At 43.3% G+C, this 24,914-nt stretch overlaps 1 protein-coding gene across 2 annotated transcripts in view; it reads left to right on the forward strand.

The window, feature by feature from the left end:
* Nucleotides 1-4,276: 4,276 nt before the first annotated feature.
* Nucleotides 4,277-24,914, forward strand: part of HOATZ (HOATZ cilia and flagella associated protein) — a 54,012-nt gene continuing 33,374 nt past the window's right edge. Inside the window, exons 1-3 of one of the 2 annotated variants that reach the window (XM_068242845.1) lie at nucleotides 4,277-4,502; nucleotides 11,233-11,271; nucleotides 14,450-14,520. In XM_068242845.1, the coding sequence (XP_068098946.1) occupies nucleotides 4,325-4,502; nucleotides 11,233-11,271; nucleotides 14,450-14,520 (288 nt within the window). In that variant the 5' untranslated portion in view covers nucleotides 4,277-4,324. The remainder of the gene's footprint in view (nucleotides 4,503-11,232; nucleotides 11,272-14,449; nucleotides 14,521-24,914) is intronic. The other variant, XM_068242844.1, reaches the window with a different exon arrangement.

Raw genomic sequence — 24,914 nt, forward strand, 5'->3', positions numbered from 1 at the left:
TTTGACCGTGGGTACTGCAGAGTGTTTCTCGCTTCCCCTCTTCATAGGGCTGGTCATTGGTAATGCCAGGGTACACAAACTTTCACAGGGTTTCCACAGAAGGATTGTTTACCCTGAATAAAGTCTTTACTGTTAAAGAGAATCTGTATTGTTAAAATCGCACAAAAGTAAACATACCAATGCGTTAGGGGACATCTCCTATTACCCTCTGTCACAATTTCGCCGCTCCCCGCCGCATTAAAAGTAGTCAAAAACAGTTTTTAATAGTCTGTTTATAAACAAACAAAATGGCCACCAAAACAGGAAGTAGGTTGATGTACAGTATGTCCACACATAGAAAATACATCCATACACAAGCAGGTTATATACAGCCTTCCTTTTGAATCTCAAGAGATCACTCGTGTGTTTACCTTCTGTCCCCCTGCAGCTCTTATCCACTGAATACTAGTGACAGGCTGTTTCTTCCTGCAGACAGCTTTGACCCTGTCTGTAATTCCTCAGTATGTGTCAGCCAGCTCCTTTCACAGCCAGAGGAGGATTTTTATCCAGCTCTCTTTCACTGATATCAGATAGCAGAGATGCTGCTGGCTTATGTAAATAACACACACACTGGAGTGTGCATAGAGGGGCCTGGAGAGGGGTGTGCATAACAGATCAGCACAGAAGAGTTGGCAGCCTTCCAGACACAGGGCGACAAGTCCGACAGGGGAAAGATACATTGATTTATTACAGAGACAGTAATAGTAGAAAGTGCTGCAGTAAGCCAGAGCACATTAGAATAGGTTTAGGAACTTGTAGGATGGTAGAAAAAAGGATGACATTTTTGTTACAGAGTCTCTTTAAATTCAGATCTTCTTTGGGTTTTGTAGAAACTTGAGATAGTACTCATAGGCCCATATGCAATTAACTTTTTCTACTAGGTGATATTTTTAAACTTGCCAATAAAATGCCTTTTAAGCCTCCAGCAAGCAAGAAAATGCTCAAAATAATTTTGTCAGTACTTTTTCACCTACTTTTCAGTATTTTTTCAGTTGTAAAAGTACTGGAAAGTTACTTTAAATAGAAGATGAAAATTGACCTCCTAGGAGAAAACTATGGAGAAAAAGTGAATAGCATATGGGCCATAGTCTGCACATAAATTGCTATAGACATAAGCTTTTGGTTCTCCAGAGCAGTCTGTACTGTGCTATGACAGAGTGCAGGGGGGAGACCAGCAGGAGGGCTCCCATAGCAAAGAATACAAAAACAAGCAGCTGAAAGCAAACCTGAAGTGACAAAATTCACTTCAGGTGAGGTTTACCAGTGTTTACGCTGTCAATGTAACGTACATTGGGCACATATCATAGCTGACTTGTCTACATGCTCTTCTACAAATAAAGCATGTTACAGACTTGTACAGTAGCTTGCACATTATATACATAAGGCAGGGCTGGTTCTAGACTTTTTGCCACCTGAGGCAAACTTGTGAGGATGGGTAGTGTAATTGCCCCCAGTATAGGTAGCCTGCAGAGGGTAACAGCCAGGAAGGGGGGCAGTGGCCACTTGCGCAAGTACAGTGGGTGGCATTACAGGAAGTGACGAGCGATGGGATGCAGAGCTGGAACAGGAAGAAGTGAGTAATCACTTCCCGCCTGCTGCCTGACATACACTGCGCTTATAGCTGGAGAGCGGACGGGGGGACCCAGGTGACCCCCCTTCCCACCTCTGTGCCTGCTGCTCCCCTTCCTGACTGCTACCCCCTCCAGCTCGGCGACCAGCCCCCACCCACCCACTGCCCCCCACTTCCACCACCTGAGGAACCAACCTCACCCCTTCTCATGGACGGCTCAGGGCTGCCTACGTGTATTTCGTTGGTTGTGTAAACACCAATAGAATTGCCATGCACTATCTGCACACAGCAATTTTATTGTGATTTAGTGTGTCAACCCCTATGTGTATTGCAATGCACAATAATACATGTGAACTCAGTGCCCTTACAATTGTGTGGGCCTGTTCACAGTGTGCATTGCAGTACATACACATTATAGCACGCACCTTACACATCACACGCAGTGTGAAGGCTGCCTAAAGCCTCGTACACATGCTAGATATAACTCAGCCAAGGTGGCAGATATCGACTGCCTCTGCTGAGAACCTAGCATATGTATAACGGCCCTGACACTTCGGCCAACAATCAGCCCATTTGATCAATTCCCCCACACTTACTATACTATGTAGCTATTACTTATAGCGGAAACATAAGTCTCTTGTCCTGGTTAGTCCTCCATGTCATGTGACTGGACACCTAGGAGCCCAATGGAACTGTGCAGCTGCACATTGGGCTGTATTGTGAAAGTATCAAAGTGAATGTGACCCAGAGCTGGAAACGGGCAACATGCAGCTCTATATGCTACTCTGTATATTGGGGATAGGGACAGGAAAGCAGGCATGCCCTGTTGTACCTACCCCCTTCCAATAAAAGGATTAAGGGTAAATGAGGCCCTAGGCATGGAAGTAACTTTGGCCGTACTTTATGATCCTTTTGGTAAGCTGAGGTATGAAATGTCCCAGAGAATCTGGCCTGTGGGCCCCTCGACACACATTAAACTAAAGGCACTTGCCTGGGTTGCTTTTTCGAGCCCTGCTCTGTCCCCTCCCCCCACAACTCCTCCCTTCATGGAAGCAAGGGTCACAAGGCAACTGTTGTGCTTCTACCTGAGCTCACCCTCTTATCAGGTATACCACAAGGTCTACTGCTGCTTTTCTAGAAATTCACTAAGCTGTATCAGGACACCTACCACATACCCCTCTCCTTTCCACAGGACAGAACACGCCATTTAGCAAAGAGGCAAGACGATTTCTGTACACAGCTCACTGGGAAGTTGTGACCTGAAGAAATTACAAGAGATTGCTTTAGAGCCGGTTCAAAAACGTATTAGGGCTCGTTTCCACTGTTGCGGTGCGGAATCGCCTGGATTCCACCGCAGACGAAATCGCATGCGGATGCGTTTCCGCATGCGGATTTCCCCGCGATTTCGCATGGCAAGGAGCCAGGCGAATTTAACCATGTCACTGCCTGTGTAAAGCTCCATAGCATTACATGCGAAATCGCGGGGAAATCCGCATGACAAAGCCGCATGCGATTTCCCTATTAAAAGCATTGCGGGCGATTCACCCGCATTCCTGCCGCACGCGAAATCTGACGGCTCTGCCGTGCAGATTTCCCCCGCACGCCAAAACGCACCCGCACGACGCACAAGTGGAAACAATCCCACCCACTTGTATTGCCTATGCGAATCCGCATGCGGTGCCTGCATGTGATTCGCTATAATGGAAACGAGCCCTTAGTGTAAAAATTGATCCGTGAAACAGATCAGTTTATATTGGGCATCAATTTTTGATCCATGACCCTCCGTTCTGTTAGCCACAGGGATTTTTACACCCTCACCCTGGGTACAATTTAGCCTACAAACTGCCCTGCATTTGGCTAATATTGTGGCGAAACCCCTCCCACAGGGTGATGTCATGACCATGGTCATGACAGTTTACTTTGTAAGGGCTTGTTCACACTACAAGAGCTTTTCTAAGCACTGGGATTTTAAAAGCTCTTGCTAATGTAATGCTATCGGTGTGTTCTCACTGGAGTGATGTGATTTTGTAAAAATCTCCAATAGCATTGCATTAGCAAGAGCTTTTCAAAATCGCTAGCGCTTAGAAAGCTCTTGTCTAGCTTTCCCTGTGTGTCATAATGTGGGAAATAACAGCTTTTTCCTACTGCCAAGCAAGCAATATTTCAGAATGTAAATCAGGTAGAAGAAAGATTTTACACAGGGCAAACACTGACTTAATTATCTATAAATTAATATTGTAAACAAACTTTTTTCTTCATTATGTCATTTCCTATATAGTTCTTCTTTAAGATCACATCTCTTTCTGTGTAAATATTCAGTTTGCCACCCATCAATAAATATTTCGGGGAATCCAACACTAGGCAGTCTTGCGCTTGTACTATCTACTATCTAGGAAAGTAAAGTGATAGATCAGAAGAGGGCGCTGTGACACTGATCAGCCCGTATCAGCTCCATGCGCTTTGAAAAAAGAGACCAAAACACTGTATAATGGATGATCCATGAATTATTACTGTCCAATATAATCATAGTACATCTGGTTAGCCATGGTTCATGGGGACTCTGTACAGACAGCTTCATAAGGTACAGGCTCATAAGGACCCCGGGGTTCTATGATTATGATCCATATGTGTCTGTCCAAGTTTGGACACGCCAGAATGCCAAACTCTGGTTGTCATAGTAACGTAAACTTCCGGTGTCCCGTGCAGACAGCGGGCATGGAGAGTGCGGAGACGCTGGAGGAAGGCTGCCTGGTGTTTGCGGGCTCCTCGGAGCGGGACGTGACGTGCAGCAAGATATTCTGGAGCTCGCTAAGCCTGCAGCCGCCGCTGGAGTCCAGGCTGGTGTCCGGAGACATGAGGCAGCGGCTGCGGCCAGCCGGGGATCCCGCATCACGTGAGTGGCTGACAGCCAGGAAGTGGGCGGGGCCTGTGTACATCCTGTACATTGCATACAGTGTATATGGATGTCCTCTGGGCAAAGAGTTCATTGATTTTGGTTGGCATTTGGGTAATCTAATCTAGCCAACAATGGTCCTAATTTAAAGGGTGTCTAAAGCCAAAAAAAAAGAAAAAGAATCCCTCTTTGGGAGCACTGTCCCTCTTTCCTCCTCATTTGTCCCTCTTTCAGGACTTTGTCCCTCTGTCTATGTAAATATATATATTTCTCTACTAAAATGAATTTGATTCACTATAAACTTTATTCCCATCCTTTAAATTGATATATTAATACTTTTAAAATGTTACTATGAAGGAAAATTAACCAGGATAGAAAGGACCAGTGTGGTTTGAATAAAAAAAACAACATATTTCTCTTATGAAATCTTTATGGTATGTGTGACTAGGGGTGTGATGGGGGCATGATCAGGGGTGTGGCAGGGGCGTGGCTTAAGTGTCCCTCTTTCTCATCTCATAAAGTTGGGCGGTATGTACCTGGGGCTTCTACCAGCCCCCTGCAGTCATGCTGTGCCCATGCCGATCCACAACGATCCTCCGTTCCCCTGCCGCAGCTTAGTGGCGGTTTTGCCACCTGGGAGTCGGCGGGCCACTGCCCCACACGTATACTCCTTCGTGTCGAGCGCAGGCGTTGATTGGGTGGCCGGCATCCTCCCTCACTTCTAGGTTTCCAGTGAGTTGTAGTAAACTACACCCACATTATTTGGCCAGTCACAATGCTTTGTGCTGTAGAGGGTGCTGTGGTTGGATAACTGCTCCCTATGAAATTTCCCGCTGGTTCCCCTAAACTAGACTAGCACCGTGTAAAGTACCCCTTTAATTAATTAAGTTAAATTAAGCCCATTGTTTGCAATATTATTTTTGTACAGGTGCCCTGGCTCTGATTATTGTAATCGGAATTCCGCAGCCCCAGTACAGGTGTCCTGACTCTTGTAATGGGAACTGCGCCCCCCTTTCCCTTCACCTCTGCTTGTTTTAACTGAAACTTCGCTCACCCCAACCCCCCACCCTTTATACAATACAATATACCTACACAAAGCGGCACTAGTATTCTTTTACTGAATTCTCCAGTCGAATGTGAAAACCATGAAGCTCCCCCTAGCGACTTCATGTGAATCAGAACTGTGAAGGTGCAAGTTCCTAACTTGGAAGCACAGAAAAGACAAGCACTTGTTCATGAGTCCTTTGTAGCACTGTGCATGCGCAGCTTGAAACTTACGCCTGCGCAAATCACAATAGCCCAGCATTGCCCAGAGAAACTTCCAGGTGGCGCAGGAAGAACAGGAAACGGGGGGACCCTGATGACAACAAGCAGAGCCAGGACACTCCTAAATAGGTAGTCTAGCCCACCATAGGCTTTACTCAATAGCCCTGTTCAGTGGAACTTTGAATGCAAGGCTAATGATGGACCAACAATTGTAGCCTGTGATGAAAAAAAACTAGTCTAGTTGGGAGGATCGAGTCTACTTCAAAGACTAGCTCCCCTCCCTGCATCTGCTAATTTGTAAACAATAAACTTTAAAATTGCACACCAGGACCTTTGCCCACGCCTTTTGGCCACATGCTCGCTTCATCTAATGAATAGTACTAGATATCTTTCTATCTAAACGCCCTTCTCCAAAACAGTACTCCAGAAGAACACCCCCTACTGGGTCCTCAACTTCTGTTGTTACGTTATTGCCAGATGAACTATTACTTTTCTCCACACCTGCCTTGGTTCATTTATGTTTGATTCCGGCATCAGCATCTGATAATCGGCATGTACTCTGGCATTTCAGGTTGGTGATGCTGCTTTCATTGGGCATTTTGACACAAATCTACCATCAATCATCTTACCATATCATCCCTTTCCTGATGCCTAGTCTTAACCCTTCACCCCTTTCTGATGCCTAACCTTAATCTAACTGTAAGAACTAAAGCTAGGCTACCTATACTCTTCTTCTAACCCTCCTTGTGTACTCATCTCATCTTCTGTTGTCCATTTCTGCTGTTGCATATGACGCCCATTCCTTAGTAGTATAGCCAATAATGTTTACATGCAAGCATGTAGAGAACATAAAATGTGATCGCAGACCGTGTCCTACTCTAAAATGGAACCTGGAACTCAAACTGAAAGCAAGAGAAAGCCACTATGTGCATGGAGGTCATTATAGGCAATTTGCAACACATTCATAGAATAAAGGCGCCTAGAATAAAGGGCACAGGGGATTGCCACTAGTATAATATTAGAAAAATTACATATGAACAACTACTTATTTCCAATAGTAAAATATCAGTTATCTTTACCGATACTTTACTATGACTTAACCTAACCCTACTCTCACACAGAACCCTCCCTCTACTAATTCCCAACCCTTAACCCTCTGTGCCTAACCCTTAACCTGCCCCACTCATAACCCTACAATGGTGGCTCTTAGCACTTAAAGAGAAACCGTGACCAAGAATTGAACTTCATCCCAATCAGTAGCCGATACCCCCTTTTACATGAGAAATCTGTTCCTTTTCTCAAACGGATCATCAGGGTGCTCTGTATGGCTAATATTGTTGTGAAACCCCTCCCACAAAAAAACTCTAAAGACCATGGTACTCCTGGCAGTTTCCTGTCTGTGAACCTTGTTGCATTGTGGGAAATAGCCGTTTACAGCTCTTTCCAACTGCCAAAACAGCAAGCAGCAGCTACATCACCTGCCAGCAGTAAAAATGTCACCATGTGATAAATGTCAGAATGTAAATCAGGGATTTAAAAGATTTTACAATGGGCAAACACTGACTAAATCATTTATACATAATTATTGTAAAAATGTAGCACTTTTTTATTACATTATTTTCACTGGAGTTCCTCTTTAACTCCGACCAGCGTCCCCCCCCACACACACACACACTTATCCCCATTGGCTACCCTTATCCCAACCAACCGAAAAGCAAAGCCGCGATTTGGGCGCACGGTGGCACTAGATAAAATTGGGGGTGTAGAGGCTTCCTGCTCAGGGGCGTAGCAATAGGGGTTGCAGAGGTTGTGACCGCATCGGTCACTTGGGCCAGAAGGACCCTGTAGGGCCCTCCCTGAACTTCTGTATTAGCTCTCTATTGGTCTTGTGCTCTTGATAATCACTGCTATAGATACTTTGAATAGTAGTAATCATTAACAAGCTGTTCCCCATCCCCTTCTTGCACCTCTGACTCTGTAGTTGCCATTGGCAGGTTTTGGTGCGCCGTATCAATTGCTATGTATAGAATGTTTGGGGGGCCCCAATGTAAAACTTGCATCGGGGCCCACAACTCCTAAGCTACGCCACTGTTCCTGCTATGTGAATTGCAGCTTTATATGGGGATACAGGACTTCGGCACCATTTTATCAGGTGCCTCTGTGTGCCTAAATCTCCCTTCATTCCCGCAAATTGCGGATTTTATAATAGGAGCTTATGGTGGGGCCCTTTTTTTCGAGGTGGCTCCTATGCCCATTTTTCCTGTTTCGATGTGCAACAGCCTTTTTTCAGGTCGCCTTTTCCAAGAGAATACATAGGCAGTCTTTATTTTGAGATCATCCTGAAACATACAGTTCAATGACTTTGAAGAATTGTAATTGCAGAATTAAAATGAACCTGATCTGAAATTAAAAATGCATTTCTGAACTTACCTGCAGCTTCCTCCAGACCCCCCCCCCCCTTTCCCTCCGTTGTCCATGAGGACCCTCTGGGTCCCCTCCGCTCTCCCACTGCCAGCTCCGTTACCTGCACAACCCAGCGGAGGTTCTGCACAAATGCACATGGCCGGCCCGTCCGCATGTCCGTTCTGATTGTGCTCCCAATAGAATGAACCACAGAATTCTCCTGGCAAAGGACGCATAAAGGGGCTGCTCATACCGGATGGGTCACACAGGTAACAGAGTCACCAGCGGTAGAACCGAGGGGACCCAGAGGACATGGAGGGACCTCGCGGACTACAGGGGAAGGGGGGTTTCTGGAGGAAGCCCGGGGTATGTTCAGAAATACATTTTTAACTTCAGTTCAGGTTCACTTTAAAGCGGATCCGAGATGAAAAACTAACTAACAAGTAACTTGTCTATATATCTTATCTAAAGTTTAGATGGTTTACACAGCAAATATAGCTGCAAACAGTTTTAATACAATATGATAATTTATTCCTGTGATACAATGACAGCAGCATGTTGTTTGTAAACATTACACAGAGGCAGGCTTATCTGTATCTTGAGCCATCAGCCTAATCCCCTCTTCTCCTCCCTCCTCCCCTCTGCCTCTGAAATCAATGGCTAGTAACACCTCTCCCTCCTCCTGCCTAGACTGAGCTCCCATGAGCCCTTGCTACTGCCAAGGCTCTCTGAAAATCTGTGGGTGTGGCTTTTTTAGTTTATAGGGAATTAGAGTATTAAAACAAAAACAAAAACGTATTTGGCTTGAGGAATGCCCTATAAACAATAAGAAAGGAACACAATTATGCAATGTGTAAAAGTTCACCTCGGATCCACTTTAAGTTGGCACTACACTAATTAAGGGTCTGGGCACACTTTCGTGTTGCTGGGCTGATATCAGTGTGTAATACACAAGAACATCAGACACAAGGTATAGACAGCCCTTAACATGCTGTGTGAAATATACATTTGTAAGCTATGATTAAGGAGCCATTCTTGCTCCGATACGCGTGAGCTTTTATCTGTATGCTGAACTGCTGGATTATGGAATAAAGATTGACTTATTTTTCACCATAACACACTGGTGCAGCGGGATTTCCTTTTGCTTTTGTCTATTGAAGTTAGCATGTGAAGTGCCGTTCGCGGACTTTTGCGCGCGCAAAGTGCCGTGATTCGCGCGATCGCGGACTTTTGTGAGCGCTATCACGGCAAATTGCGTGCGCAAAAGTCCACGATCGCGCAAATCGCGGCACTTTACGCACGCAAAAGTCCGCGAACGGCACTTCACGTGCTAACTGTTTAGCACACCCGTGCTAAACAGCACCGCTTTGTGAATCAAGCCCTGTGAGTAACCTCTCATTTACACTCCGCTCAGGACTCTGCGTAGGGAAGGAGGGAAGGAGCCACTAGGGAAAGGGAGTAAGCCACCTTTCCATCATCAGGCGCCTGTAGGCACACGCCTACAGTGCCATATGCTAAATCTGTCTCTGCATAGTGTAGTTTGTAAACTATAAATATTAGAGAATGATGCAATGTTATAAAAAAAAGCTATATAATTGAAAATAGAAATGAGACTTTTTTTCTTTGCTACTAATGGTCTATTAATTATCTGTACTACACATACATTTCATTATATCATACGTGTTTTTTTTCCGATTCAGTGCCACTTTAATGCTTGCACCCTAATCTTTTATGGTCACTGCCAACATATAGTAGCGTTTAATCAATTCAAATAAGCCTGCTGGGATAGCGGGGTTCACATGTCAGAATAAACATACAGGTTTTCTAAAGGAATTGATTTTGCGTAAATGGAAACTAACGTGTGCAAATGAAGATATGGGCACTATGGACTTTTAAATTAAATCGTATTGATTCCCTTTGCAGTTTAGGTCTATAACAGTGAGCTGCAATGTATGCAAAAATCCTCCTCCCCACCCTGCTGCTCTATATAGTAAGTAAAGCATTGCGGACCTCACTCGACCATTAATTCTCTAATCGCTGCATTAAAAAAGGCTTGAGTTCACTAAAATGACACTTCAGCCGAAACAGCCTTGTCAGGAATACATAATTAAAGAAATCAATACACATTTGCTTTTACTCGTTGTCCCATACAGTGAATTATTTTAGACGAAGAGTGGAATTATTGTGGTGAGCTACAGTACTGTGTTTCAGAAGATAACATGCTGCCCGCCACAAAGTAATTGCCAGGAGGTTGCAGGGCGGTTGGATTCATGCAATGGAAATAGTGTATTTTTTGTGCTGTGTCTTTCTACCTACTGAAGAGCAATATTAAAGAGGAACTTTAACCAAGGTTCGAACTTCATCCCTATCCTTAGCCAATACCCCCTTTCCTACAAGAAATGTTTACCTTTTCTCAAATAGATCACTGGGGATATCTGTAATGCTGATGTTGTTGTAAAACTCCTCCCATAGTGTGATGTCATAACCATGGTCTTGACAATTTGCTGTCAGTGAACCTCATTGGATTGTGGGAAATAACGGCTGTTTCCAACTGCCAAGCAAAACTCAAAAGGACTGGCACTGCTGTAGTGTAATTATAGCTCTTTATTCCATCAAAAACGGCAGCAGTGACAGACTGCTGTTTCGGGTAAAGACCCTTTATCAATCTGCTCAAAACTGGCCAGTCATCTTGTGTTTTGCTGGACTGCACTCCCCAGGAGGCACTGGGTGTGACTTAGGCACGCTGCATTTGCCTTTTTTGTCCGGTGCTCCCTTCCTTCTGTTTTTTTCCAACTGCCAAGCAAGCAATGTCTCTCTCTGTGCATAGAACTCTCAGTAACGAATATTAAGTACAGATCGCCTGGCAGAACTAAAGATGTCACCACCTGTGATAAATTTCAAAATGTAAATTAGGGAGAGGGAACATTTTACAATGGGCAAACACAGAGTAAATAATCTATAAATTAATATTTTAAAAGAAAGCAATTTTTTTTTCATTGTATTATTTTCACTACAGTTCCTGGTTAATTCATGGTCTGTTACTTTTGATTTTTGTTGCTAGGAAAGAACTGTACAAAGCAACAACAACTGGAAGATCTCAGTAAGTAGACAATACAGTGGCATTGTATATTTTGATCACAGAAATAGAGCAGGTTAAAAAAAAACACATTTATTAAAGCCATATATGTTAGTGTATTGATTTTTGATAATTGCAAAATTAGTGTTGGGAATTCCAGCTCCTTACACGGATTTGTGAATGAGTGCATTCCCCCTTTAGGGATTAGGGTTAGGCGCTGGGGTCCTTAGTGTTGGCAGGAAATTAAGCATCGCTGGGATGGTTCATACATCAATTAGCACAGATGACCGTGCGATCGGAACGCAACACGATCGCATGCCATCTGGCCCGCTGCGTGCTGCGCTGCTGATAGGTAAGCACTGCGATTTCAGAAAAATGCATGTAGCAGTGCGATAGCGCATCGCACTGCTGCCCAGTCCATATGATGGAAACGACAGAAGTGCTGCCTATGCACTTCTACTATTCTTGTGTATAGTGGGAAGGAGGCCGTAAGGGTCAGGCATCTCTAGGGCAGGCTTTAAGGTTAGGCAATGCTTGGGGGTTCTTAGGTTTAGGCGGCACCAGAGGGAGTCCTTGGTTATGCATCACCAGGAGAGATTGGTTGGTGTTATGCATTAAGTGGGAGGATTCATGTTAGGATAAGGTTAGGTTGGGCCATAGTAAAATATCGATAAAGATTACCAATATTCTTATATCGGTATCAACTAGTAGAATATCAGTAATTTTACCAGTATTCTACTAGCGGCTATCTCTGGCGCCCTTTTTACATGTACAGTACGTTCTGTATGTACTGCAAAGGAGCAGTTGCTGGACAGTGTACAGGTTTAAGAAGCCACATAGGGGACCAGGGTTTGAATCCTGGGTGGAGTACCTGTACAGTAAGAAGTCCTTGGGCAAAACTCTATTTAGGGCTAACCTTATTTACAACCGACACTAACACACATACAGAGACACCTAAACAAATTACATGCTCACAATTTATACATTTATTACTTATAATAAAGGCTTTAGCTTAATGTCTCCTTGGTCTGCAACACAGGTAGGCAAACGATTACAAAACACCACTCCAGTTTACACCCTCCTAGAGACTAAAAGTATCCAATACACGCATCAATTTTAACATTTCACTCTCAGCAGATTTGTTTACTCTGATGGAATCTGCTGGGAATCTATTGACCGCTCTAAGTGATCCGATCAATCAAATTTGAATCAATTTTGAATGGATTAAAAGGATCGTGGGCAGGAGCAGCGATCGATGGGCCATAGCGTTGCACTACATCGAGCAGTGGAAGGTGGTAGTTTGATCAATTTTCAATTGAGGTATTGGAATCCATTTAAAAATTCATGTGCAATGTGGAAAAAAAATTTATCCTCCCATTCGATAATTATTATTGAATCAGATGAAAATCGGTGATGGCAAAAGCATGTCCGATCAACAATGCAACCAATTTCCGGCCAAAATTTGTCACATGTATCATTTGGACATGCTGGAAAATCTTTATCGGACACACTCGATTAATAATCCCAAATGACAATCACAACGACGAGGTGCCATAATGAGGCTGATTCCTGAAAGATTTGATGCTGAGATCAATCGGGATTTAGCCTGCGGTTTATGGTAGCCAACAGATCTGTTTTCGATCAGAGAGAGATCTGTCTATTGGGTCGATTGACCGCCAAAATCGCTAGATGTATGGGCACCTTAAAGAGAAACCGTGACCAAGAATTGAACTTCATCCCAATCAGTAGCTGATACCCCCTTTCGCATGAGAAATCTTTTATTTTTCTCAAACGGATCATCAGGGGGCTCTGTATGGCTGATATTGTGGTGAAACCCCTCCCACAATGTGATGTCAGGACCATGGTCCTGACAGTTTCCTGTCTGTGAACCTCATTACATTGTGGGAAATAACAGCTGTTTCCAACTGCCAAAAAAGCAAGCAGCATCTCCATTCGAGTGACATCACCTGCCAGTAGTAAAAATGTCACCATGTGGTAAATGTCACAATGTAAATCAGGGAGAGGAAATGTTTTACAATAGGCAAACACTGACTAAATCATTTATACATAATTATTGTAAAAAGGAAGCACTTTTTTATTAAATTATTTTCCCTGGAGTTCCTCTTTAAGTCTCACGCGTCTGAAGTAATCTCTATACATACTCTATACCAAGTTAATAGGCATGCTTTTTCCACTCTTTGAATGAGATATGCATTATGAACAGTGGCTGGATGCAGAGGGTCTCAGCATATGTAAGTTATGCCCCTGCTGGGGGCACTTGTTTAGAACTGTCAGTGTGGGCTGGAGGAGCACTTGGTTACTTTGTGTATATGGGCATCCTACTTAGGCGTTTCAATTTAGTTTTGATGACAACTATACTAATGTTTATGAGTACAGCTATTCTGTAAAGGGGAATTGTTAACAGAAATTCATTTTTTGATGATGCTGCATAAGAAACAGCTTTGCTCAATGCCTTTTGTTGCACGCTGTTCAACATTCCTAGTAATAGATGCTGGGATGAGGCAACCTCATAGCTCCCAACTGTCCCTCTTTTGGAGGGGCAGTCCCTCTTTAGGACCCCTGTCCCTCTGTCCCTCTTTCAGGGCTTTGTCCCTCTTTCTATGCAAATATATATATTTTTCTACTAAAAATGTGTTTGACTCTAAACTTTATTCCCATCCTTCAAATTGATATATTACTAAGTTTAAAATGTTACTATGAAGGAAAATGAATCAGGATAGAAAGGACCAGTGTGGTTTGAATTATAAAACAACATATTTTTCTTATGAAATCGTTATGGTATGCGTGACTAGGGGTATGGCAGGGGTGGGGTTAGAGGTGTGGCAGGGGTGTGGCTTAAGTGTCCCTCTTTCTCATCTCAAAATGTTGGGAGGTATGGGCAACCTTGCAAGATTAGAAACCCCACTGCAGCGAACAGAATGAGACTTTGACTACTGGAAGAAGATAAAGAAGATATGGCTGTAGGGCGGGAATACTGGGGGACGGATTTCTGGCAACATGATATCAGCATGGAACCTGGGAGGTGAGTAACAGATGCAGCAACCTGTTTACAGCCTGCTGTTCTGCTTTCATTCCAAGATTAGCATTATATTCCTATACCATGTGCTTGTTTATTTAGATCTCTGCTTTTCACAGGGTGATATGTGTTATGTTCCTGTCTGATAAGTTTACTTTATTTCAGAGACTGAGTATGTCTTATTAGAAGCACAACGACTGCAAGACATAGAACAAAGGGAGCATTATCTGCAAAAAGTAAGTGTTGTGTCTGAAATAATAATTTCTTATGAAAGGCTGCTGAACTCTTTGATAAACTGTAATTAGGAAGTTTAATTCCTCTGAAATCTTTTGCTCCCTTAGATCTCTAATAACAAAACAATTATTGGGTTGAACGCAATCAGATGACAAATAATTTTCTGTAAATATTACATTAATTTACAGGAGACTGATTTGTCTTTCCAACCTCCGGGCCTTGCTCCTGTCTTCAGAGGGACGGGTACAAGTGCCTGATAGTCTGGCATTCCCTACCACCTGCATGAGGGGAACACCAAATCCAAAATCCAAATCCAAAAAAGCTTTATTGGCAGGACCAAATACATTTAGCATTGCCAACGCAAAACAAAACATTAACATGGGGAGGGGGGATTGTGGGAATAAGGAAAGGATATAGGGGGTTGGGATATAAAGTCCATAGGTGTGTGAGGGACAGTATGGGGGACTGGGAAATACAGTCCATAGGGGGTATTGGAGGTATACACACAGTGGCACATGGGGGTGAGGGGGCTCCTAGAGGACGAACATCTGAAACAGGTACTGGAGAATTTGGTACCAGGAATAGCTGGAAGTAGAATATCAGTAAATTACCAGTATTCTGCTATGGTTCAGTTCGTTATTTTTACCGATGTTTTACTATAACTTAACCTTATTCTCACACAGAACCCTCCCTCTTAACTATGCCTGAACCTAACCACCACCCCCTCTGATGCCTAAACCTAACCCTATCCCACATCCATCCAATGCCTAACCCTAAAAAATCCCTTCCGCGGCCTGACCATAAAATCCCCCCTCCCCCCCCTCTGATGCCAAACATTAACCCGCATGCCTAACACTAATCCGCCCCCCCTCCAATGCTTATCACTAAAACCCCTCTCCTATGTCTAACACTAAACCCCACCCCTGGGTGCCTAACGATACCCCCCCTCCCCTGCCTAACACTAAACCCCCCCCCCTCTAATGCCTAGCATTAACACCCCCCCCCCCCCCTGATGCCTAACACTAAACCCTCTTCTGATGCCTAACACTAAACCCCCCCCTCCACTGCCTTACTCGAAACCTTCGCTCCCCCAATAACACAGGCACAGCTATATTAGCTATACACAGCTATATTAATATGCAACTATTTTACCTCTGGCGACCATATAGGGTACCTAGGAAGGCTAGGAACTCATAGGATCATGCCTATTCAGATATAGTTGTCTGAGTGCTGAGAGATTTGTCTGTTTGAATTTGGTTTCACGTCTGTTCTGGCAGTTTCAGATTAGTTAATTTCAAGTAGTGATGGGCTGTCATGTCACTTCAGCAAAACCTTTTCCTGGCTTTAAAGAGACTCTGTAACAACAAAAACCTCCCCTGGGGGGTACTCACCTCGGGTGGGGGAAGCCTCCGGATCCTAATGAGGCTTCCCACGCCGTCCTCTGTCCCACGGGGGTCTCGCCGCAGCCCTCCGAACAGCCGGCGACAGTGCCGACTGTCAGTTCAATATTTACCTTTGCTGGCTCCAGCGGGGGCGCTGTGGCGACTTTCGGCACGGAAATAGACGGAAATACCCGATCTCCGTCGGGTCCGCTCTACTGCGCAGGCGCCGGAAACTTGCGCCTGCGCAGTAGAGCAGACCCGACGGCGATCGGGTATTTCCGCCTACTTCGGCGCCGAGAGGCATCAGAGCGCCTGCGCAGGAGCCAGGAAGGTAAATATTGCGTCACGGCTGTACGGAGGGCTACAGCGAGACCCCCGAGGGACGCAGGACGGCGTGGGAAGCCTCATTAGGATCCTGAGGCTTCCCCCACCCGAGGTGAGTACCCCCCAGGGGCCGTTTTGTCGTTACAGTTCCTCTTTAAATAGGGAGATTGTTGAGAGCTTTGTAGGTCATAGTTAAAAGTTTGAAGTGAATACTTGGTTAATTGGCAATGCATTGGCCAATGAAAAGCTTGATGGAGTCCAGTATAGACTGGAAAGATAAAAGACTGTTGGTTGCTAGGCCACAGAGCAGGGTTTTTCTGTAGGTAAGGCGTGGTATTATTTTGGCATACACTAGCATTTTAGTAGTATTGTGCAAGAAAATGGGTTGGATGTGAGCTATGTTTTTTTTTTATTTGGAAATGACAAGATAGTGAATGTGTGAGAAAAATGAGAGATAGAAATAAGTCCTATATTACCTCTAAGCAGCGAGGACCAAAAACAGAGACAGTGAAACACCTTCCAAAGAGATAGGAAGAGCAGGTATGAAGGATGAGGAGAGCTGTAGAATGAGGTGAAAAGAGATATAAGGGAAGATAAATAGGAATGTTTGATATCTGTCTATAAGGTTAAAATCACTTGTAAAATACCTACAAGTAGCACAGGCACTGCCTCCTGCACAACAGAATGATACAGACTGTGCCTTCCCCCTTGCAGAATGAACAGTCATACAGAGATCAGCAACAGCCAAACCCAGAGAGCCTGAAGACTGACTCACTTAACTCTCTATATATATAAATGAGAAGATTATGAGATTTTAAGCTGCAAAAATCTGATTTTACACCAAACATCTGATTATTCGGATTAATAATGTTATAATATTTTTAGATCTGTGACTAGACTTCAGCTTTAAAGTGAACCTAAACTGTCAAAAATAAAGAGTTTCACTTACCTGGGGCTTCTACTAGCCCCTTGCAGCCACCCTGTGCCTGCACCCGTCCTCAGCGATCCATCGTTCCCCTGCCGCCAACTAGTTTAGTTTTCGCCGACGGCCACTGCGCCTGTGCAGGACGCTATTGCGAATGGCAACGCATATCCTTCTTCGCATTACTACTGGCAGACATGAAAAAAACTAGACAGCACTAATTGCCACTATCTGTTACCACACCCACTAGCAATGCAATAGGCTTAAAGGTTGTTTTTTTATAAATATACATATGCACAGAGAGAGATACTGGTTGCTTGGCAGGGAACAGGGTTCACAGACAACAAACCTAGGTCCTGACATCACACTGTGGGAGGGATTTCACCACAATATCAGCCATACAGACCATACAGATGATCTATTCGAGAAAAGGTAAAGATTTCTCATGGGAAAGGGAGTTTTGGCTACTAATTGGCATGATTTAAAACTTCTTAATTGGCATGAAGTTCAATTCTTGGTTACAGTTCCTCTCTAATTATTTTAAATATATACAACAGTGATTCCTTTATGGAACTAAATAACATCTTCTATAATCTGGAAAAAAAAAAGCTTCCCTCTTGATTTTCGGTGCACTATTGATAACTCAGCTTATCTTCTTCCATTTCAACTAATGTCATTGCTTTAGTACTGTATTTATGTGTGCATTGTCCTTATACATTAATATTAATTGACAAAGCCTATTCGTAGTCCATCTTCTTGGAAAGAAAATCATTATGCTTCGAAGTCAGGATGCCGCCATTTGTCTTTTGGGATTGATTGTTGTCAGAGGAATCTAGTATGTACTTAGAAGTTTAATGGGCAGATGTCAGGGTTGTATTAAATACATTAATTGTGACAATTAAACGGTAACTTGGTAAAAGCTCTACATGTATTTTTCAGTACATATTTACCTGCAGTATTTTTCATGTCAAAATATGGCTAAAGGCACGTGATTGGTTATTCGCCGTGACAGCAGCAGTGTGCAGGCTTTGCCGTTCATAATGTCACGGAATGCTGTTTTACATCCCTAATTTAAGTGAAATAAAAGGGTATTGGAAAATTGGCTGTATTTTGAAAGGGTGGATCTCACAGACAAGAGTACTGATTTATATAGCAGCAAGAACTAAAGTCATGAGCAGATTTCAAATTGGATTTCCAGGCCAATAGGAAAATATGTTGTCCAAATGCAATCAGTCCGGGAAATGATTGTTCCATTTCTAAATGGTGGACGTGAAGTCAAAATACAATCTATAGGCTTAATAAGTAAATCCAGCCACACCCAGTCAAAAAGCTTCTGTCACAAATTGCCTACCAAGAAATTATGTACAGTTACTATACAAGTAAAAAGGACATGTTGAAACATAGCCACACTATGAGCTTGATGCAGGAACCAGCGGTAAATATATCGCGCACACAGCGTGAGTTAATACTACCGCGCACGCAGAGCACGGTCCTGTCTGCAGTCAAAGTGAAGAGGTCACGGTACTGGAATAACCACAGGAATACTATTCCTTGTGATGTAGGTGCTGCACCTCACTCAGGTCACCCCCTGAGTAACAGGCAAACAAACAGTGAAGTGGCGGCACACAACAGGCTTGCTGATTAAAGCATATATTGATAGCGGAGCAACACTACATGTTACGAACCATCACGGTTCTTCATCAGGTGTATAATGAGCCCAACATCACCACCTACATTTATAAAAATGCAGGAGCCACACCCCTAAGATAGGGGGCGTGGAAAACACTATTTAGACATAGGTCACTCCTAGCTGTCTCAATTGCAAACACTAATAGGTACCTTTATTTAATCATATAATCCTAAGTATATCAACTATAAATACAAGTACAAAAATAAAAAACATAAAAATGTCATATCAAAGGCATTCCCCACAGGGCTACCCAAAATCTACTTAATATGACTGACCGTACTCCCCGGGCACTCCACTAGGGCTACCCATGAACACTAACCTGTAAAGAGAGAGATGAATAACGTAACAATAAATATACCAGTCATTCATCCCTCTTGGGTGTATGACATCCAAATGGTTGATCCAGCTAGCTTCTTTTTGAAGCAATAACTTTTCCTTATCGCCTCCGCTTATTTTAGGATCTATAGAGTCCAGTACCAGCCACCATAACTCTGCTGCTCTATGTCTGGCCTCACGGAAATGCCTAGCTACCCAGGTCTCATACCTATCATCTCCTTCCAAGAATTTGACAATGAAGCGTTTATGCTCCTGTATGCACACACGTACTGTACATGTGGTCATGCCCACATACATCATGCCACATGATGGTTCGTAACATGTAGTGTTGCTCCGCTATCAATATATGCTTTAATCAGCAAGCCTGTTGTGTGCCGCCTCTTCACTGTTTGTTCACAGTCCTTCAGCGTAGCGTGTGCTCGTAACTGCCGTGCAATGCTCTCGTAGCACGACTGCTGTACTTTTGTAGCGCGGCCGCCACAACGGTAATAACCATAGTAGCGGCTCGTGCTACGAACGCATCGCACAGCAGTTACGAGCGCATGCCACACTGACAGGACCGTGCTCTGCATGCGCGGTAATATTAACCTGCGCTGTGTGTGCGTGTTATATTTACCGGTAGTTCCTGCATCAACCTCTATATCAGATATTCAAACCACTTCATACATAGTACAGGTAGAATACAAAAAGTATATGTAATGTAAACATAGAGCGCCTGAATCATTTAAAAACTAAAATAAATTCCCTGCCCTAAGGGAAATGTCTCAGAGATTTACAAATGTGCATTTTTTTAATAAACAGATATACCATGCAGATAGTTAAATAATCGTGTGTGTGTGTGTTTTATCCCTTTGCAAGCTTCTTTCAAATGTAGACAACTGCTGTCCAACTAGCAGCCCACAGGCTGCACCCAGCCCACTGCTTTTTTTGTTGTGGCCCGCCTTCTGCTTGCTCTGTCACTCCTCCTCCTCTACAAAAGCCCCATGGTTAGAGATGGATTAAGATGTATTGGGGCTCTAGGCAAAGGAAGTAGATTTGGGGCACCCTTGTGGTCCTTTTGGTAAACTGAAGCAGAGAGAGATTAAAGAAGGTGGCTGGTGGGCCCCTTGTCACCCTCTAGGACCCAAGGACCTGCTTAGATTGCTTGGTGGATAATCCTGCTCTTCCCACAGTCCGTGATTGCAGGATGTAATGTCAGCACTGGTGATGCACAAGTGATCACTCCCCAACCACATCACTTGGATAGTCATTACTCGTCAGCTTGAGATAAGGTTTTACTGCAGAAAAGTTCAAAAGGCCATTAGCATTGCTCTGTTTAACAACTTAAAATACAGAGTGTGGCTTCTAAACTTCAAATATGACAGAATTATGCAATGTTATTAGTAAAGCTATATAACTGAAAATAAAAATATCAGACTCTTTTCTTTGCTACTAATGTTCTATTTCTTAGCTATACTACACATACAATTCATTATCTCATCAGTTTATTTTCGCTTCAGTGTAACTTTAAAGAGAGACAGTCTTAGTACAGCCCAATATGTCATCTGTGCTAATATTTGTTTTCCCATCATTTGTTTTTATTCAGAACCAGCCCTGTGTACACATGTTGTGCTGCATTAATCTGGTAGGCTGTGTGTAGATCCTGCTGGCACAGCACAGTTCACACTGCAGTTCAGTTATTGATTACTTAAAGAGACACTGAAGCGAAAAAAAATATATGATATAATGAATTGGTTGTGTACTATAAATAATTACTAGAAGATTAGCAGCAAAGAAAATATTCTCATATTTTTATTTTCCGGTATATAGTGTTTTTTCTAACATTGCATCATTCTATAATATGTGCAGATTACACAACACTCTGCATTCAAAATGATTCTTTCAGAGCAGTCTGTGAACTAATGACCTCTCCTCTGCCAGAGGAAAAGTAAATTGTTAACTAACAGTTGAGATAATAAAAGTCAGATAACAGCTCTCTCCATGACTTTGAAAGTCGTAGAGATAATGGCTTTTTTGTATAGAGATAACAACTGGAGTTTCTTAACTCTTCCTGTACTGGAAACAATTAGACTGATGTTTCTGATCTTAATGTTTTATTTCTTAGCTGTACTACACATACAAATCATAATATCATAGTTTTTTTTTCGCTTCAGTGTCTCTTTAAATCTTCCAGTGAGATTAAGGACTTTAATTATTTTATTTACAAGATTCCTTGCAGGTGTAAGTATGATTAGTAATTTCCAGGAAAGTGGTATTGAGACGCTGATATATAAAACGACTGTAGTTCCCAGAGGAGTTCTTAAAGTAACCATCCTCATGAGAGCACCTGGTTTAAGTACAAGGCAATAAACATATTAGTTTGTGTAATAGAGAGAACAGACAGCAAGCTCTATAAACTTCACTCACATTATTCAGGCTGATTACTGCTGAAAAGCTCAGGGGCTTACCCAGTAGAGGTAGTAGATGCCAGATAACAAACATGAATTACCTTTGCTAAAACCATTTTTTGTAAAGGAAATACTGTCATTGAAACATGAAATCTGGTTTAGAATGCACCAGTGGTCAATCCAGATGGCGATGTGCTGGGTCCTGTCCTTCCCACATGATCCACATCATTTAAAACAGGGCTGTCCAACTCCAGTCCTCAAAGGCCATATCCATGCCAGTGTTTAGGACAGACAGAGAAATGGGCTCTACATGATGACGCACAACTTTCCTTACTCAGCACCTTTCTAAGGCCTGTAACGTTAGCCGTGAGGCTATGATGCAGTTTGTGTTATTTTTCTGACATTTGCACTGTTTATTGTATAGCACTGTAAACACCTATGCACTTTAATATCCCCTGACGAAGCCCCTATCTTTTAGGTGGATGAAACATGCTGTGTTGTGGTGGGGGGATGTTAGTGTAGTAAGAGCAAATAGTTTATTCTGGCTCAGAAGACATGCTCTAGGTGGATACAAACTGATACAGCCACCTGTTTAGCCTGCAAACTATAATTGCCTCATTGAAGGCCTATTATTTATTATTTTTTGTACTCTTTTTATATGTATTAAGTATTAAAAGCTATTTTTTTAAGTGAACCTGTGGTGAAAATAATCTGATTAGATAAACAATTGTATTTATCCTCCTACTCCTAAAATTGACTTTTTTAGATATCCCATGGTTTTATTTGATATTTGAACATTTACAAAGATGATTGCATATTTTGTTGTCTCTGCTCAGTGGCCCCCTATGAAGTGTCCTAGAGTTAAAAAAAAAAAAGGAACTATTCTGCCAGGAAAACTTGTATGGCTGTAATTTAGTTGTCAGTGATGTTTACTGTATTCTCGACAAGCTACTACCAAGACAGAAGCTGTTACTTTCATGCATAAAGATGAACTGTTTCAGGCAGCAAAATAAAACAAGTAAAAGAGCCTGGTTAATAATATGTTTTGTACTGTACATTCACATATTTAACCCATCATGTCACATGTCGTCTCGGGTACACTTTAATGTTCTATATAAGTATAAAATTGTATTTTCATTGTGGGAAAGTGATAAGAACAGTGACTGCATTGCTCTGTGATGTTGTACTCCATGCTCTTTCTGCACAGAAAAACAAACTCCATGCGGTTTGCCTGGCTATATCAAGTAATCCAGCTCAGATCACAGCACAAGTGTTGGAAATGGGCTGATTAAACTCACAACTTTAAAGCCAATGGGTACCGTTTGAAAAAAGAAAAAGTCAGATACTCACCTAAGGAGAGGGAAGGCTCGGTCCTAAGGAGCCTTCCCTCTCCTCTCCCGGTGCCCTCGGTGCTGCGCTGGCTCCCCTGTTCGCGTCCGCCGCCGCAGGGACTTCGGAGGTCTTTGGGAGCACTCGGGCTTCCGAAGACGGGCCGCTCCATACTACGTACGCGCAAGCGCGTCATAGAGGGCGCTCGCGCATGCGTAGTATGGAGCGGCCGCATCATCGGGAGCCCGAGTGCTCCCGAAGGCTTCCGAAAGCTCCCTTCGGCATGCGGAAGTGGCAGTATTTGACCGAACTGGTCGAATACTGCCACGGGGGATCCTGCGCGGGACCGGGCACCGGGAGAGGAGAGGGAAGGCTCATTAGGACCGAGCCTTCCCTCTCCTTAGGTGAGTATCTGACTTTTTCTTTTTTTACCGGTAAACATTCACTTTAACACTTCAAAAACAGGGGGCTTCCCAACATACTGCCACTTGAAATGATCTTTATGCATTTCAGAGATTATGTGCATATTTAATGCACATATTGTAAGTGTTATGGGTTAAAAGTATTGAGTTAATTAAATATTCTTGCCTTCCTTCTGTAAAGCTAACCAACATAGACAGCCCTATTCCCATCATAATCTCAATTAGATTATAAGTGCATCTCGTGATTTTTTTTTTATTTTTACTTAGCAATCCTTTTAGCATGCAATTATTAATGTAAAGTAATGAATTCTTCTAAGTCGATCAGAACCTGTACTCCAAATTAAACCTGGAACCAATTAATTTAACCCTTTAATGTAGGAATTCACATGTACAGAAAATAGTGGTACTTTGCTATTGGTGTGCTTTAAGCTAATGCTTAAAGGGCAACTGAAATGAGAGGTAAATGGAGACTGCCATATTTATTTCCTTTTAAACAATACCATTTGCCTGGGAGTGCTCCTTTTCTATTTGGCTGTAGTAGTGACTGAATCACACCTGAAACAAGCATGCAGATAATCTTGTCAGATCTGACAATAAAGTCAGAAACAGCTGATCTGCTGTATGCTTGTTCAGGGTCTATGGCTAAAATTATTAGAGGCAGAGGATCAGCAGGATAGCTAGGCAACTGGTATTGCTTAAAAGGAAATAAATATGGCAGCCTCCATATACCTCTCTCTTCAGTTGTCATTTAAGCATGCCTGGTACAAGGACAAAAAGCCATGATTTACAGGGCTGTGCCTACTAAATTTCCATTCATGCCATTTTTTTCTTGTTTTTTCAGAACAAAAATGTATGCGCTAGTTTACATGTAATGCAAATGTTTGCCCGTGATGTGCTGCATGAAAAGTTCAGTCTGATGCATTTTTTCGCATTATGGGCCATATCCTATTCAAGGTGATAAGTAGCTTGCAGATGCGAGCTACTTATCACCTTGCCATCGCGCGAGGATTACCGGCAAATCTTATTGCCCATATCCTTCGCGCGATGGCCGATCGTTAGGGAGCATTACTCAGGCGAAAGCTCCCTTTTACCGAGCGATGGGTAGTGAGGTTTACGCTGTGGTGCTGTCCATCAGCACCACGGCCTCACTCCCCACACATGCGCACTCGCCCGCCGACATCGCCGACATCTTCCACCGCAGCATCTGGGGGTCTCCTTTAATAAGGAGACCACCAGAGCTCCCCGTCGGCTCGCCGCACAGTTTAGAAGCCCCCACTCAGCTCTCCAAAGGCTACCCTGTCATACGTACCGCCGCCGATCACCCGCCGCCTCTCGCCGCAAAATCCGTCACGTCATTACAGTGTATCTAACACTGTAATTACTGTGCGCATAGAAGGAGCCCGGGCAAAGCATCTTTGAATCTGCAGCCGGGCTCCCCATTGGTCCGCTGTCTGAGCCATTTTATGGGTTCAGACAGCGGACCAATGGGGAGCCCGGCTGCAGATTCAAAGATGCTTTGCCCGGGCTCCTTCTATGCGCACAGTAATTACAGTGTTAGATACACTGTAATTACGTGGTGGATTTTGCGGCGAGAGGCGGCGGGT

The sequence above is a fragment of the Hyperolius riggenbachi genome, chromosome 6, assembly GCF_040937935.1.
Source record: "Hyperolius riggenbachi isolate aHypRig1 chromosome 6, aHypRig1.pri, whole genome shotgun sequence".
Lineage (NCBI taxonomy): Eukaryota > Metazoa > Chordata > Amphibia > Anura > Hyperoliidae > Hyperolius > Hyperolius riggenbachi.